Raw genomic sequence first — 16,055 nt, forward strand, 5'->3', positions numbered from 1 at the left:
AATAAGTTATATGGTCATTATACTAATGGTGGTGTAATAATGGGTATGACGCACGTGTCAATGGCCGTACGTGGTTTGCAGTTGATAACAAGTTCAAGAACAAGAGTCGAGTTAATGGTTTCTTGGGTTATGGCGATGAGAACATGGATGGGTTAAATGAGCTGAACAGGGGCCCTAGAGCGAAGGCGTCTAAGAACATAAGGATTGGAAAGGGTAGACATCGTAGAACTTTATGTAGTTTTTGTGACATGATTTGGATTGGTTGGCTCAATTCTTTTCCTTTGTTTACTTGGGTAAATTTCGCACTTTGGGAGGTACGGGCTAAGTATTTCATGGCTTGCTCTCTTCGCTCTCCCTTTTCTCTTTCTATTTTCTCTTTTTGCTTGGGATTTCTCCCCAACATAAATTTTTTTTATTTAGGCTAAAAGGTAGATGGTTGTGGTCTTTGAGTCACGAGGCGAGACTGAGTGAGCCTCGTTTGGTAGGCCTATAGTGGACCTTTAACTTTAGTAGGCCTAGGGTGGACCTTTAGCTTTAATAGGCCTAGGGTGGACCTTTTAATTGTCTTACTTTGCAAGCGTATTTAGTCGTTTCATAAAATGTTAAAATAGCGTAGATTCAAAATGTTATTTTTACCTTATTGAATTTTAACGAAAGAATTACATCGAAAATAATTTTTTTTGCTTCTTTTCAGATTCCAGTTTTCAGGATTAAACTGGAAGTTGTGATTTAGACTCGAACTTTCATTAATTTTTCTGATTATACCCCTTGTATGAATACAAGGAGGTGGCCTAAACTCAAAATATTGACGTGGCGTAAGTCTATAATACTTGACCAAGCGACTCTCAGACTTAGGCTAATTGGACCATAACTTTCGTTGGTTGACACTTTAGATTTTAACCCTTGGGTGTTCATTTGTCATGCTCCATTTTGCTTAATATTGGCAAGGTAGTTAATTGGGGAGATCGAATTTTCATTTTTGCAAGACTAGAATCATTAGTGCGACTTCTCTCTTAGTGTGTATTGCTTTACCCCAATGGTAGCCTTATGGCGTGCCGATTTGGGTATTTTCATGGTTTGTCATGTTGCCTTCATGGAAAATACTTTAGTCCGTACTTAGGAATATTTCAAGGAGCGAGTGGCTCGAGAGGACTATGATAGTCGTGACCCAATGTGATCATAAGCCTTGAGGCCATTAAAAAAAAAAATTTAACGGTATTGACACCTTAGGCTCACTTTGGGGGTTGTGCGACTATGGGGGAATGATTTTCAGAATGTGACTATTTCCATTTTGCAAATACTATAATATATTATTTTTATTTGTGAGAGGGTATTGAGGCCGTAGATTCTTAGCAAGGGATGACAATTACATATGGGTGCTTATTAATTTAAATGTTAGGAAGGGAGACTCAATATGGTTTAACCTTTTAACTTGCAGAACGACACCAAGCATTAGGACCGATTCTATGGATAAGACAACTAAGACTTAGGATTTAGATTGTACTTTGGCATAGCCTAGTCTAGACATTATTTTTATTCGAACATTATTTTTTCTTGAAGACTCTATTTGAACATTATTTTTTGAATACTTTGCCCATGTGACATTCAAGGTCATTTATTTAGTCTGCTCGGTTTTGGTGCCGAACATTGTCGTCATAGGAGGCCTAATGACGACACAAAGAGTTGTTTATTTTATAAGTCGTTCTTAGAATTGAGTGCCTTTTCGTACGCACTTGCAGCAATTTTCACGAATTTTCTTTTACTGCTACGTATTTTTTTTTGCGCGGGCACCGAGGCTGCGGTGCCTGACCAAAAGGCCAGGCAGCAACTTCAGCGCCCAGCGGTGGGCGTGAGAATATTTGGCGCCCAGCCAGGGGGGCTAAAAATGTGTCCCTGACTGGTACTCGTATTCTGTTCGCGTATATTTTTTTGTATATGCGACTTAATTTTGCGTGCTTGCCTAATAACGTCCTTTACGCGTTGTGTAGCGTTGTGGGATTCGTTACGGGCCATCCTGAGCGTCGCGTATTTTTGTGGCGATCGTTCGGGGTTGCAGAACACGTATTTTGGTATAACTCTTTGGCCAATTGGTTTATGAATGTTTGGGAAATTTTTTAAGGTCGTTGGTTTTCTAGCATTATTTGTCACACACAATCACATATTTCGCTACACATAACTAACATTACATCATGAGGCAATAATAACATGTCATGTAGTTTATGATAGGCTTCTAAGGGTAGTATTTGCGTCGGCTTGGTACCGCTTCTATCGCAGATCCGACACATGCCCCGGTCGAGGTAGTGCCTTCAACAGACGAATTTCGCCTAAGAGGCCAAACACGATGTAAGCCAAGGGGGCATGCACCAATGAGAGGGACCTAATGGGCGAGCGATTGGGTTTGGGACGGGTGTACTACTAGCGAAAGTGCCGAGTGGACAACATTCGAAGCGTATGCACCCCCCGGTTGGCGATGGGTATCCTTAGTCCTAACTCCCTAAGGGAGCCAAGATTCGTTATGCGGTTCTGTCCGTTCACATTAATATGCTGATTTTCAGGTCGTCCCAACTTGATGGAGAAATAAACGCGGGGTAGGATCGTTTCACCCTTCGGCTATTTTGATTACCTACGAGCACGAGTATTTCCTTCACTGTCCCCAGTGGAGTCGCCACTGTGAGGGGGTCGAAAAGGCACGAGGCTAATGCGTGACATCGTCCCTCGTGGGCGTGACGTTTCTTTTTGTCAAATCAAGTGTAATTGGATTTCCTGTGAGTTTACACCCAATTGACTAGTAATATAGGAGTCGCCATTCAGTTTTTAACGACAATGAGAAAAACTGACAAAACCCGGTTATCGTGACATAAAGAGAGTGCAATTATGTTTGACCACGACGGCCATAGGTTCCCTTGTGATCCCTGGTGTGGGGATCTCTCAACGTACACCCGCAAGGTAGAGATTGAGGGTTCAGGGGACTGTAACTACCGAGAGGAGTACTCGCTCTTCGATAACTCCAGAGGCAGGATATCCTTACTAGCTCAGCATAAATAATTGAAGGGACATGCGTTAACTATTAAACTAATCTGAATTGATTTTAACAATATGCAACACATAATACTAGATCGATCGTGATTATCTTGTTTAGATTGATTTAAGGGACCTAGCATGATAGTTCACAAGATAGTATCTTTATTAGGCATGATAGAACAATCAGATTAATAGTTTAACAGTTTTATAAAAGGGCGAGGAAAGCGATTAAATCATGCGAAGGGACACATTACGACGCACCCTTGAGAGGTGCGTCACGGTTCTCAGAAAACTAACCACTTTGGCTTTTCTATTTCTCCTTTTATTTAACGAATCTCAAGTTTCCGGGCTTAATTCTTCAGCTACAAGGGACATGATATGTTCTGTTCGATTTTTGGATCGATTGCGACAGAACGCGGGATCAATTTCGCAGCGTGAGGCTTAGGCTTAGGGGTTGGAGTCAATACTCAGAATATGAATTGTGTGTTGTGTCCTTTCACGTCGAATTTGGGGCTGTATTTATAGGGAAGAGTTCGTGGAAAGATAGAATTGTAGAGCTCTAATCCAAGAAGAATTAGGAGAGAACACGTCCCAGGTATTTTCAGCGCCCAGGGCTGGGCGTTAAAGATTTCGGCGCCCAGCTCTGGGCGTTGAAAATGGGATCCAGGCAATTTCAGAGCCCAGGACTGGGATTTGAAAATAATGTTTGGGCCGAGTTCTTTGTCAGATTTGGACTCTTAGAATCCGGAGTGTTTGAGACTTATCCAAGTCTTTTAGTGCGCATTAACTTTATGACGGAATGCGTCTGGGCTCGTTACGAACTATAGGTTCGTTAGGATTTTAATTAATACGTAACTCTTATTTTCGAATTATACTAGTAATAGGATTCCTCTTGCAAATTCTATCTCTTTTAGGATTTATGTTGGAGTGCAACACCTAATCCTGACAGGTTTCTATCTTTTATGTCTTGCCACTTTTAGCAACTACCCGTTACGGCAGTTACTATTTTTGGCAGGTTTCTATAAATAGCAGGTTCGGGTGAAATGAAAAGGGTGATCGAGATTCGTTATTTTAGAGGAGATGCGTTGCCAAGTGGAGATTTATGTTCTCATCATCGAACCTTCCCTTTCGGGAATGGGGACAAAAGTAGGTGTCTACACAATGCCAGGCCCAGCCAAGGCCTGTGGCGCGCGCGGAGCAATCGTGGGCTGCGACAATTGGCTGCGAGCAAGTGTAGCTCGCGTGGGCCGCAAGGCTTGCGCGGGCTGTGCTCGTGCTCATGCTCGTGTACGGTTGTGTGCAAAACGAATCCTAAAGCTATTAGAATTTGTCATATGATTAAATTCTAATCCTAATAGATAAAGTTTATTTAATAGAGTCCTAGCAGGATTCTAATTAAACTAAACTAGTATTCTAATAGGATTATAAGTCCTTTTCCATAACTCTATAAATAGGGGCCTAGGGTCACAAATTTATACACAACATTGAAGTATTCAAAGGTAAGATTTTGAAGCAAAAATCAGCCAAACACTTGCAACCTATTTAGCCGAAAATCCTAGGAACCTTAAGGGCGATTCTAGTTGGCCAAGCTTAAGGCGGATCCGGACGTGTTGTGGACTATCTACGGAGGGACGACACTTGGAGTCCTAAAGACTTGTTCTTGTTCGGTTCGGGCGCAGCTAGGGACGGCACGCTACAAAGTGTATGCATCTGAATTATGCTAAATGATTATGTGTAAATAATATGTTTCCTGGCATTAAGGTTTTCTACATGATTTATGTTTTGTCATATGTATCATAACCTAACAAATATACTTGATCCGTTCAAGTACTATTTGTGTGACCCTACGGGTTCAGTCAAGAGTAAGCTATGGATTAATATTATTAATTCCACTTGAACTGAAGCGGCCTCTAGCTAGGCATACAGTTCACTTGATCTCACTGGATTATTAACTTGCATAATTAATTAATACTGAACCACATTTATTAGACTTAGCATTGAATGCATACTTGGACCAAGGGCATTATTTCCTTCAAATCGGAACTCCTAGATCTAGGGTTCAGATGGTAGGGTAGAAGAGAAAGTGCAAGAAAAAGAAAGAGATTTACGAGAAAATAACCTTCTTCTGAAGCGAAATTCGCCGATGAACTGAACAAAGTAAGTCCCCGAGGAAGAAATTGAACCAAAAAACGAAGATCTGAAGAAATTAAAAACAAAGATCGCCGGAATTTGAGAGAATTCTGAGAGGAAAAGGATGAAATAAAAGTTCGAAAAAAGAAACTTGAGCGCGGCATTTATACAAAAAATGAAACCGCTCACACTTCCCTCGACACTTGTCCCACGATCTCAAAAATTCGAACAGATCCCAACACTTGTCATCAATGCAAGAAACATAACCACCTTTTTTAAAAGAAGCGGGATTTTTGAGCTTTCAATTGCATATGAATACCCATCCATTTAACCATAAATGGACCAGGTCTGGGGTGCATGTTGTTTGGGTGCCCAATTGACCCCAATTGGGCCAGCAGTCCAAAAGCCCAAAAGGCTACAACAACATATAAGCCATTTACCCCCACAAAGGCTAATCAGCCAAACAAAAGGCTCAAGGCCCACCAAGTAATAAATGGTCTATGGGGCATTTACTACACAAACACTATAAATAAGCCGCCAAGGCTCACACCTCAAGGGACGTCCAATTTATTGCCTTAACACTACTCTCTAGAGAATTCTCTCTCTTGAATCCGAGCATTGTGCTTACTTAGGCATCGGAGGGGCTTTCCTCGGAACACCCCCGAGGGCCGAGGCCAGTGAATTTCGGACACAACTCAATCAACAAAGCAAGATCTTCCACATTAATGAATAGCTTCATCCGAAGCCCATTGTTTCAACATCGGAACAGTTGGGTAAAGAAAACGAAGTTTGGAAATGCCTAAAGGCATGGGGGGGGGGGGGGGGGGTGGGATTGCTCAAACATTGGGTCATATAATAAGTCACTTCTGGCGAAGCAATCAAGCAAAACACCAACTCTCCTACTGTCCAAGGTCATGCAATCAGCTTATACGAGGCTCCCAATGGAAGCTGCCCTTTCAAATTCAATTCATCCAAAACCGTCTTGGGGTTATAGGAGAATGCAATGCGAACTGGATTTAATAAAGTGATTCATAGAGGGGATACCTCTATATGATCTGGAAATTGGAAGCCCTCAAGGCTAGTAGAGTTCAAGGGAGGCCCAGAGTCAGAGTGTGCAAGGCTTGGAGGTAGTTAAAGATTTTTTTAGAAACGACTCGGAAGCTTGAAATGCTCATCTGATATGGAAAACTTTTTTATAAGGACACTGCAAGACAGATTTTGAGTACCCATGGAGGACTATTGGGTTGGCATATCAAACGGAGTATCAGTAAAAGCTTTTTATAGCCGGACCTTATGCTCATATGTATTGCTTTTGGAAAAGATTGTGGGGCTTTTGGAAAAGATGGGGGGGGGGGGGGGGGGGGGGTCTTCTAGTCAATAAATCATGTGTTTAAAGATTGTTTGTTTGGCATCGCACGTTTGGAGAGCCTTTCTTTTGGGCATTGATACGTGCAGTGCAAGAAATATCCCCCTGGTTACTTGTGTTTAAAATTTTATGAAACTTTTGTGGAAGGAGGACGGGCATGATAGCTTGAGAATAAGGGTCTTTGTTGCAATCTTATGGGCATATACAGATTCACAGAAATGGTGTCATTTTCCACAATGATAAACCTTGTCCTTTGACATATTGTTTGTTTAGTAAAATGGGTTATGGTCTGCTCTTCAGGGGTTACATGAAGGTAGTGAAAGAGTAGGAGCTCTAAGTGCTTTGCAAGCTGAACCAGTGGCTATGTTGAAAGGCATTCTGTTGGCTAAACACTTGGGTGCAAGGAGCGTTATGGTGAAGACATAATGTGCAAATCGAGTATTGATCTCACTCTTGTGTGTCTTGTGTTGTTTTTTTGTGTGTAATTCCTGCCAAAAAAAAAAAACAAAAAGAATTGTCCAGCCGCTACCTCACTTACAAGTTTTACAACACGCCATAGAACCACTAACGTGGGTAACTTAGAAAATATAATCCCAAAACGCAGAAGTGTGATAATTTTTCCTGGACAACCTAACAAAGTATGGCCAGGCGCCCAACTATAAAATAGGAACAGAATTACATGTTTTATCATTGTTAGTGTATTAAATAAATAGTAGTTGAGGCTTGAGGCTTGAGGCTTGAGGCTTATGCTCATGATATACATTAATCTATCAGCTTAATTCACAAACATAAAAGTAGCAGCTTCAATATTGAGGAATAATTTCACAATGACTACATTGCAGCACATTCAATTCAATGTTGTGCAAAACACATACACTGATATTTACAGTAAAATAGGATCTGTACTAGGTGGGTGCTGGGGAGCGCCAGATAACTGTGTTAATTCTTGGCCCAAAGTGCGAGATAACTGATTTATCATGCTGATTATCTTCTTTGGATCTAAAAAGATGAATTGTGTAGGCTTCAGAGTTGAAAGAATCCCGTTTTGTAACAGTTAAAAACAGCTTGTTTGCGATATTAACTTCCCAGCATGAAGAAACTGTGATCTCTACTCCTTAATCCTTAATCCTTATGGTGGAGCAATACCTTTTATTATGAGCATATCATATACACGGTCGATTTTTTCCGGTTCAATATCAAACAAGGAGTGCACATCCACTTTATTAGTCACATTACCGCTGAATATTTTAACTGATATGGTCTCCTCTATCTTTAGATACAGGTAAGGGGATATCTTGGTCTCATGACAGAGCTGCTTTTCCTGCCAAGGTATTCATAAAATTTTAGTAGTGGGATTTTCCAGAGAAAAATCAGAACTTTAATAGTATGAATGTATGATATGCGAAGGGTGAAGTTTAAACAACTTACAGCATCAGAAAGCAATTCTTCACCGGGACATCTCCCTATATCTAGCTCATTTGCAGAGATGAAAGTAGTCTGTCCATGGATTAGCGAAGCAGGATCCTTCCCACCGTCAGAGGTCATGGCAGTATTTTGAGCATTCTCTTTTGCTCTACGGGAACTATCTTCAGCTTCCCTTTTCCTCTTCAGATCAAAATACTTGTCTGCCTCGTCAGATGTACGGCAACCAACAGCTCGAGCTTCCTGCATTTTATCTGAGAAATCAATATTACATTGAACAATCATCTATTAACTAGAACGCATGAATATAACACTTCATAAATGATTGGAGCATCCCGTAAGCATCCTAAAAAGCCCACCCATATCTTTCAAGATTAAAAGCCAGAAGTGAACATTATTTGCAGTTGTTGCCATCACAATTACTTGGATTTGGCGCACCATTTCCCCCTTTTTTCCCCATCATAGAGCCAATGAACACTACCAAGATCTTGAAAATGTGGTTGCTGCTAGACAATACGGGCACTGGTTTCCAACTTTTTCAGCATATGGTTTGTGTGATTTAGATGATGCAACATGCTACCATATCTTTTAGAGGGTAGATATGCACGAGGATTTAGCTGTTTATTTGGCTCAAATTACAGAGGCTTCCCACCTTACATCAACCCTAAGGGATAAACATAAGCATTAACTATATCTCCTGAATCGGTAGTAGTTTTAAAGAATTTTTGACAAAATCAAGTGTAAATTGATATTATGGGTGGATGTTTGATCAATGCTAAATCTTTTTTCTTTTAGCTTCAGTTGCAGCCCTAAGGCTAAAGAAATTCAATTTTGCATCGGCAGGGGTGAAAGGAATAATGCAGGAGGTCATTATTGATGACTTTGAATTTCTGAATTAAAAAAAAAAGAATCAGAGACAAACTCAAGAAGAAATAACCTAAAATTTGCATATAAGAGGCTGCAGCTCTTAAAGCCAAAGCCAAGATACACTTCTCTCGATTATTTTCCTTGATCTAGATTGGCTTTTGCAGTTACTTCACAAAAGCTACATATACAGATTCTTTGTAATTTCAACAAAGGACAAAGACCTATTTGGCTTTGGATTGGGAAATGGAAAAGCTCGTTATTATTCACTGTCAAATTTCAGATGGTTATTGCATTAGAGGACAAGCGTAAACTAGAAACATTACCTGGGGATAAGGTCATGCAATCTAGATGCTCAATATTGAGGCAGGAAATTTTTCATTGTGGCTTGTCTGAGAACATAAAAGGAAATTGACAACATGAACTTTCCTTATCAGAGTAAGCTGTATTTGCTAGCCGGCAAAAGTTTTAATAAGGCTTGGGTCGGAGATTATTTATCTTTTCAGTTACTGTCTTCTCTAAATACTGGACAGAATGATTGGTTTTTGTGATTGTGTACTCTGTATCAAGTATCTTATCTATTTACATAAGCAATTAAAATTTTAAAAAATTGATGTGACATTAACTTAAGTTCCAACCAAAGAAAAACAAAGAGCAAGCTGAGCCTGTTAAGACTTTAGCGTGTACGATCAGGCCAAAAGTTCGAGATCCAAAGTCTCTGTAGGTTAAAGTCAAACTTAAAAAGTCAAAACCAAACATGCACTCAAGTTTAAAGAGATGAACATAAATCAAGACAACTCAGACTCGACTCTCTGGTAAAAGTTGTAGCCATAAGACTTTACCTCAAGTTCCAAAATTCGCTTGCGAGTGCGATGTTCCCCAATGATAGCATGTAGCATATTTTCATGATCTTCCTTAGAATGGAACCGCATGAATGGATCATATCGACGGCATATTGACTTCTCTTCAGGTGACAAATCCTTCTCAAAAGAACTGGGATAAAGCAAACTTCTCTCAAGGATGAAATCCTTTCTTCTGTTTCTCTCATCTAGCCTGTGTAAACAGAATCAGTAACATCATGCGTTAAGAACACTTTCATCTCCTTCACCACTCAAACCAAAGAGAAAATAGATACATTATTTAATTGATTTTTTGGGGAGTTTGATAAAGATAAAATGAAAAGTATTTGGTGGTGCCATGCTACATGACCATCACATGGTCTAAATCTGAGAACTAATTTCAGAAACCAAAAAAGTTCATATAGTTTACTCCCTTCGTCGATTCGTCCGAAGATCAACTTCACTTTTTCCTGTTGTCCCAAAAAAAGAGTACCAGCCTCGCGTTTCCGCACTTACTTTTCCTTTTCCTCTCTGGTTCCAACTATTTTTCCCTTGCTGCCCACTTTCAGTTATTAATTCCACATTTCACAACTATTCTTACTCTCCTAGGAAAAGCCAAGTGTGAAGTTAAGCATGGTAGGGAAAGTAAACTAGAGATGGGCAATTGCTTTTAAATTTAAAGCTCTAATCCAGACCCCTACGTGTTCACATACAAAACATACATAATACTCTAGGTATGAAGGTCTGATACATCACTAAACAAGATCAGAAAGAGAGGCATCAACAACTTTTTATGCTAGTAGCCTAGTACACTGACAAATTAAGGACACAGTAAGACTGAGGGAAGACAACGATAGGCAGCTTCTGTAGAAAACCTTGACGCCCGTTTGGTAGCCAACAATAAATGGTGTCCATAGGAATGAATTTGTCTGTAAATTTGTAAGGAAAATCAATATCCATTCCCATGTTAATGCTAGTTAACTCATAATTATATCTTTTTTTTCATAAATTTCCATTACCAATTGGGGAGTGGTATTGGGCAGTAATGCAGATTTATGAAGAAAAACACTAAGTTTGAGATAAGGTTTTATTACCATGAACATTATAATGTTATTTTTCTCGCCAAATAACACTTAGATTTATTGTCATTCCCACCATTTCTTATCGGCTACCAAACGGGCTCATCATTGGAACTAGTCATAAATAAGCTAACAGGTAACAGCTACATTTGCTAGTTAAATACAAGGTTGGATTTGCATTTCCATTTGCTAGTCAAGTAAAAAGGTCGGATTTGTACTTCCATTTTCGAAAGCCCAGTATTTGTTGTTTATGTCTCGCTCCACTCTTTAGAAAACTCACCTATATCCATTGAGGCATACATGGATCACCCTCCCAAAATATTTACTCATCTTACATTGACTAATATATAAACCTCAATGATATCAACATGAAATGTACTGGAATTATGCATGGAAGAGCATTGTTTTAAGAGATATAAACAAGAACTAAATAAAACTGTATCAATAATAGTTTAAGAGATATAACTGTTCTCTATTTTTCTTTTCTAAATTTTGAAGTTATACGGATTTCTTGGAGTGAAAGAAGTATACCCTTGATAGTGGAGAGGTGGAGATAGGAATTTTCCACCAGGATATCAGATTTCAGAAAAATCCAATTATGGAAAATTCCTGAAAATAATAATGAAGTGAATCACCTACCTTTTTGAGTAAATCCGCAGCACTCGCAACTTCAATTCACGCTCATCTTCAGTATCGGCATCCTTGAATTCCATCTCTGCAAGCAACTGCTCAGCATCGATATCATACTCTGGATCGAATTCATGGCGCTTAAGGCTGAACCCGCTCAAACTAACCAATGACGAATCTTCTTCCTTTGGAGGTTTCTTCCCAATAGGATTTACCAGAGAGTCTGTACTTCGAATGCAAAATTTGTGATACACGTGAGTAAGAAAATAAATTGATCAGTTGTGCAAGTGAATTAGACACAACAAAGCATCAGTCAACTAGGTCTAAATTTCTCTGAAGTGAACGTTATAATATTCGATATCTAATAAGAAAGCCTTTCTTCAATTAATCGGAAGAGATCCAGATTTTTTACTAGAGACTCTGATTCCCGCTTTCCAGTTTACTCGCATTATTCTAACCAAAGAAGGCAAATCCAACCGCTGGATGCTTTGATCTTTTAAACAGAACTCTCATAACTGAGCCAGGTTGAACCCATGAATAGTTGAAGCACAAACCCCTAACTGAACCTTTTGCCTGAGTTTATTACAACATATGTTTGACACACAATTTCTTGGGTAATTTTCACAGCATCTAATTCTCAACAGTATATATGGTATCTATGTTTTGTCTTTCAATTGTGTTGGAAGAAAGAAATGAGTTACCTGCATTTTGGACGGATAATAAGCGGCTTGGTGGACCTCCCTTTGGCAATTCATCAACTCTGTCAAATATAACGGAAAGATATGGCATAAGAGTCCTGGTACAGGTAGCAGACGTGCATTATACAATTTGAAGAATAATATGTATACTTGACTCTGGAAGGAGAAAATGTAGGCTCTGCTTTCACAATGTGATCCCCAAATAAAGTTGAACCTGCAAGAGTGTAAACCCATAATTCAGTAGAGAAAAAAAAAGCCATTTTGCTTATATTTATGAGATTTATTTTGGTATATATACATAAAATCACAAAGCAATGGGCTTATCAGACACGAATTTAAGCACCGAAAAGGAATTCACTAGTCCTAGTCCTCACTTTCACCTCTTAATACTGGAAATAAATCTCATGTTTTAGGGAAGCAGTGATTTCCTTCTCATATAACCTGATCTTGATTCTTATAAAGGCAATACATTATATAATATCCCATAGCATTTCTTTCAAGACCTCTCAGTACATTAGTTAAGGTAGTAATCAATTAAGAACAATCTCCTAGATTCTTAAACTTGAGAAAAAAATCATTATGATGCCAAACTTTAGACAAAGAATGAAAGAAATTTCTAGCAGCGCAAACTTATAAGTGAGTTGTATGATATAACCAAAAAGCCGGGCAAACAAAATTGAAGTTGAAGATCAAGAATATTAACACAAACCTTTTCTATCTTCACTGTTTTCCTTCGCCATGGCAAGAAGCTCGTTCCGATTTTTACCAACAACATGAGACATGTCCTACAAGTAAAATGTGATCACTTCAATTATAGCAAACCACAATAGAAGAAGTACTACAAACGAACTGACTTTTATCCATTTCATAACCCCATACCGGGAGAGGGAAAAATGGCGAATTCAAGTATACACTTCTGTAATGGTTAATGCACTGCTCTTTATTCTTTGTGCCAACATGCTCTGCAACCTCCGCCCAGTTTCCAAGACCGTACATTTCAAGACCCTTTAAACAAAATATTCAAAGATAAGAAGATGCAATCACACTTGGTAATATCCTATTACCAAGGACTAATAGCTTCATCCTTAACAATTACAAATCAACAACTAAGAAACTCATCTAAAAAGGTATGAAAGCATTCAATACCTCCAAGAGCAATATCTCTTCATCTGCATTCCAATCAGGAGAAATCAACGGGAAGGATAAACTATCCTGTCATTTAGATAAGCAGCAGAAGTCACCAGCAGCCTCAACATCAAATTTTATGCTCAAGTAACAATCATAATATGTCATTTATATATTCTAACATACTAGAGGAATGAAAACTTCAGAATATCTGAATCATCTGATAACTAAAGAAGGAAGACTTTACTAACCATAACCCTGTAAGCATGATTACTTTTGTGAGGAGTCATTTCAGCTCCAACAGAAAAGCACTCTATGCATAAGTCGAAGTCCGGGCACATAGCACACTTGATACGAATTCGACCGGTAATATCTTTGTTGCAGTAGTTGCAATGGTATAAAGCCCTCTTTCCATCACCTATCCCTTGTCCTGACTCACCAGAAAACAAGCAACCAGCATAGTCAGTATACTCACATATTGTAACGTATAGCCTGATTTGTAAATGGATTGTTGGCATCTTTGTTATTGGATTTTAATGTGGCCAAAATACCAAAAAAAAAACAAAAAAATTGTTTGGCATTTCAATTTTCCAAAACGCTAACTTTTTGGCCAAAAAGGAAAAGGCCAGTAGCAGCTTTCAACTAAATATCTGTTTAGCGCAAAAGTTGGCTATAGCTTATAAATTGTAGATTTTACCAAACAATTATTCGAACAACCAATGCTATCAACGGAATAAAGAGTTGGTACATTAGCAACTATCAAACAAGCCAAGTGAAGCCATCACCTGAGGTTGTGGAGATCATTATTATATTTTCCTGTACAGATTCAGGTTTTACCATCTAAGAATGATATGATCATACGATTCTATATATCTCATTCAAAACATGCTTATTCAGATGTCTTGGGGAAAAGTAAATACCTCCTAGAGCTGATTCTATGCTTTCTCCACTAGAGGCATTCTTTTTCCTTCTTGATCTGCAAAGAAACTACAGATAAGTAATACAAATTTCCAGGCCAACCACAAACAAAAAATGTCGTAGTTAATTAATTCGCAGTGATAGAACCACAAAAATCTACACCCCCCTTTTCATAGCCATTCGATTTTAATATGCAAGTTTAAAAGGTTAAAGGAATCATTTTACAATTGCTTACCAAGTTACTAGCAACAAACCCTTGACATGAAGGTATACTAAGACAGACATCATTACAAGTTACCAACAAATTTCATTAAGTCCACTGAAATTGTAATAACGTAGGAAGTAGCTTCTAAACTTAACTGATCAAGAGCCATTCATTTCGCCAGAAACCAATACACATAATCAAGCAAGATAAACAAATCTCAATAACAAAAATTACAAACTCTACTGATTTTTTCTCATAATCTATTGCCAAATTCAATCAAAACTCAACAGAATATAACCAAGCAAGATAATAAATCTCAATAAGCTAACTAATGTTGCTAGAACAAACAGAAATATGATAATTATATTCATATTATAATCTTAAATTAATCAAAGATCGCTTCTTTCATATCAAATTAAAAATAGGCTAAAAATTACGCAAATAATTAGTTGAACAAAAAGGGAAAAGATTAAACCTTTGAGTTGGGTCTTCATCAGAATGAAAAACACGAGAACGACCCATTTGATTGCTTCTTTTAGTTGAAGCTCGCCGCCAACAATAATGTATTGATGAAGAACCCTAGAAATTCGAGAGGATAAAAGTCCAGGCTCAGCCAATTTAAATATTGTGCTTAAATTACAGGCATTTGGTGGATTGAATCTTCAATTGAAGCAGATAAGATTAGTTTTCAGGCAAAAATGGAAACAAATCACCGGTGACGCTTTTGCTGACTTAGATATGAATATGAGTAACATCATGCAACGCAAAACTCAGCAAGCACTGTTCATGAGTTTGATTATTGATGAACTACTGTGTTCGGTGAGGAAACATGGCTGATTTGTGTTATTTTATTTTCCTATGGTCGAGGAGCGAAAACAAAGTCACATGAGTTGATGATTCATGAATCATGTATGTTCCAGTGTTCAACATTAAGTTTCCATTTTACTAATTGGAAAAATTAGACTAGCATCTCAAGGGGACAAGTAGGGGTGTAAATGAGCCGAGCCGGTCAATAAACTACTCGGGCTCGGGCTCCTTTAAAGCTCGTTCATGTTCGTTCATTTATTAAACGAGCCGAGCTTGAACAACTTTTGAAGCTCGCTTAATAAACGAGCTTGAACATGAACATAGGTATGCTCGTTCATTTAAGTTCATGAACAACTCGTTCATTTATGTTCATGAACAACTCGTTCATTTATGTTCGTGAACAAGTTCGTCTAGTTATGTTATGTATCATATTTTACCATATATACGTTTTTCAAATATAAATAAAAATCATGTTTTTGACTTTTGAAATCTATAATAGAATAAAAATATTTTGAAATAAAATTTTAATTGCTAAATTAGTGCTCTTTGACTCTTTTTCAATTATTAGTTTGTTTATCAAATAAAGTAATGTACTTTAATCTTTATTATTAGATATGATTATAATTTGTTAGATTTTCAAGTGGTTATACTCTAAAGCTCGTTTAAGAATGCTCGTTCATGAAAAAAGCTCGTTTATAAACTCGGCTCGATTAATAAATGAGTCGTTCACGAACAGTTCGCGAACACAAAATCTTTTAAACGAACCGAGCTTGAACAGATTTTTGAGCTCGGTTAAAAGCTCGGGCTCGGGCTCGAGCTCGCATAAGTTAAATGAACATGAACAGGGTAAAGCTCGGCTCGGCTCGGCTCGTTTACACCCCTAGGGACAAGAAAGGAGCAATTTTGATGGTGCAGGTGTGTGCACGTAGCTCTAGGTGTACCGGGATCAAAACG

General features: G+C 38.3%; 1 protein-coding gene across 1 annotated transcript; it reads right to left on the reverse strand.

The window, feature by feature from the left end:
* Positions 1 to 7,296: 7,296 nt before the first annotated feature.
* LOC110804080 (transcriptional adapter ADA2b) lies at positions 7,297 to 15,210 on the reverse strand. Its single transcript, XM_022009643.2, has 12 exons — positions 14,770 to 15,210; positions 14,092 to 14,147; positions 13,423 to 13,601; positions 13,193 to 13,258; positions 12,926 to 13,051; positions 12,756 to 12,831; positions 12,197 to 12,260; positions 12,050 to 12,108; positions 11,361 to 11,571; positions 9,646 to 9,856; positions 7,946 to 8,182; positions 7,297 to 7,838 (listed from the first exon to the last, which is right to left on the reverse strand). Exons 1-12 carry the CDS (start codon positions 14,814 to 14,816, stop codon positions 7,647 to 7,649), a joined length of 1,524 nt encoding a protein of 507 aa, XP_021865335.1. The 5' UTR covers positions 14,817 to 15,210; the 3' UTR covers positions 7,297 to 7,646.
* Between the last annotated feature and the right edge of the window lie 845 nt (positions 15,211 to 16,055).

The sequence above is a fragment of the Spinacia oleracea genome, chromosome 5 (assembly GCF_020520425.1).
Source record: "Spinacia oleracea cultivar Varoflay chromosome 5, BTI_SOV_V1, whole genome shotgun sequence".
In the NCBI taxonomy this organism is placed as follows: Eukaryota; Viridiplantae; Streptophyta; class Magnoliopsida; order Caryophyllales; family Amaranthaceae; genus Spinacia; species Spinacia oleracea.

Bases quoted from the DNA above. Each gene is read 5' to 3' on its own strand.
- LOC110804080 (XM_022009643.2), bottom strand. From the start codon at position 14,816: ATGGGTCGTTCTCGTGTTTTTCATTCTGATGAAGACCCAACTCAAAG. The intron at 13,052-13,192 runs GTATTGAATGCT...TTTTGTTTAAAG, and splicing joins AAGAGATATTGCTCTTGGAG to GGTCTTGAAATGTACGGTCT. The intron at 8,183-9,645 runs GTAAAGTCTTAT...GATAAAATGCAG, and splicing joins AGCGAATTTTGGAACTTGAG to GAAGCTCGAGCTGTTGGTTG.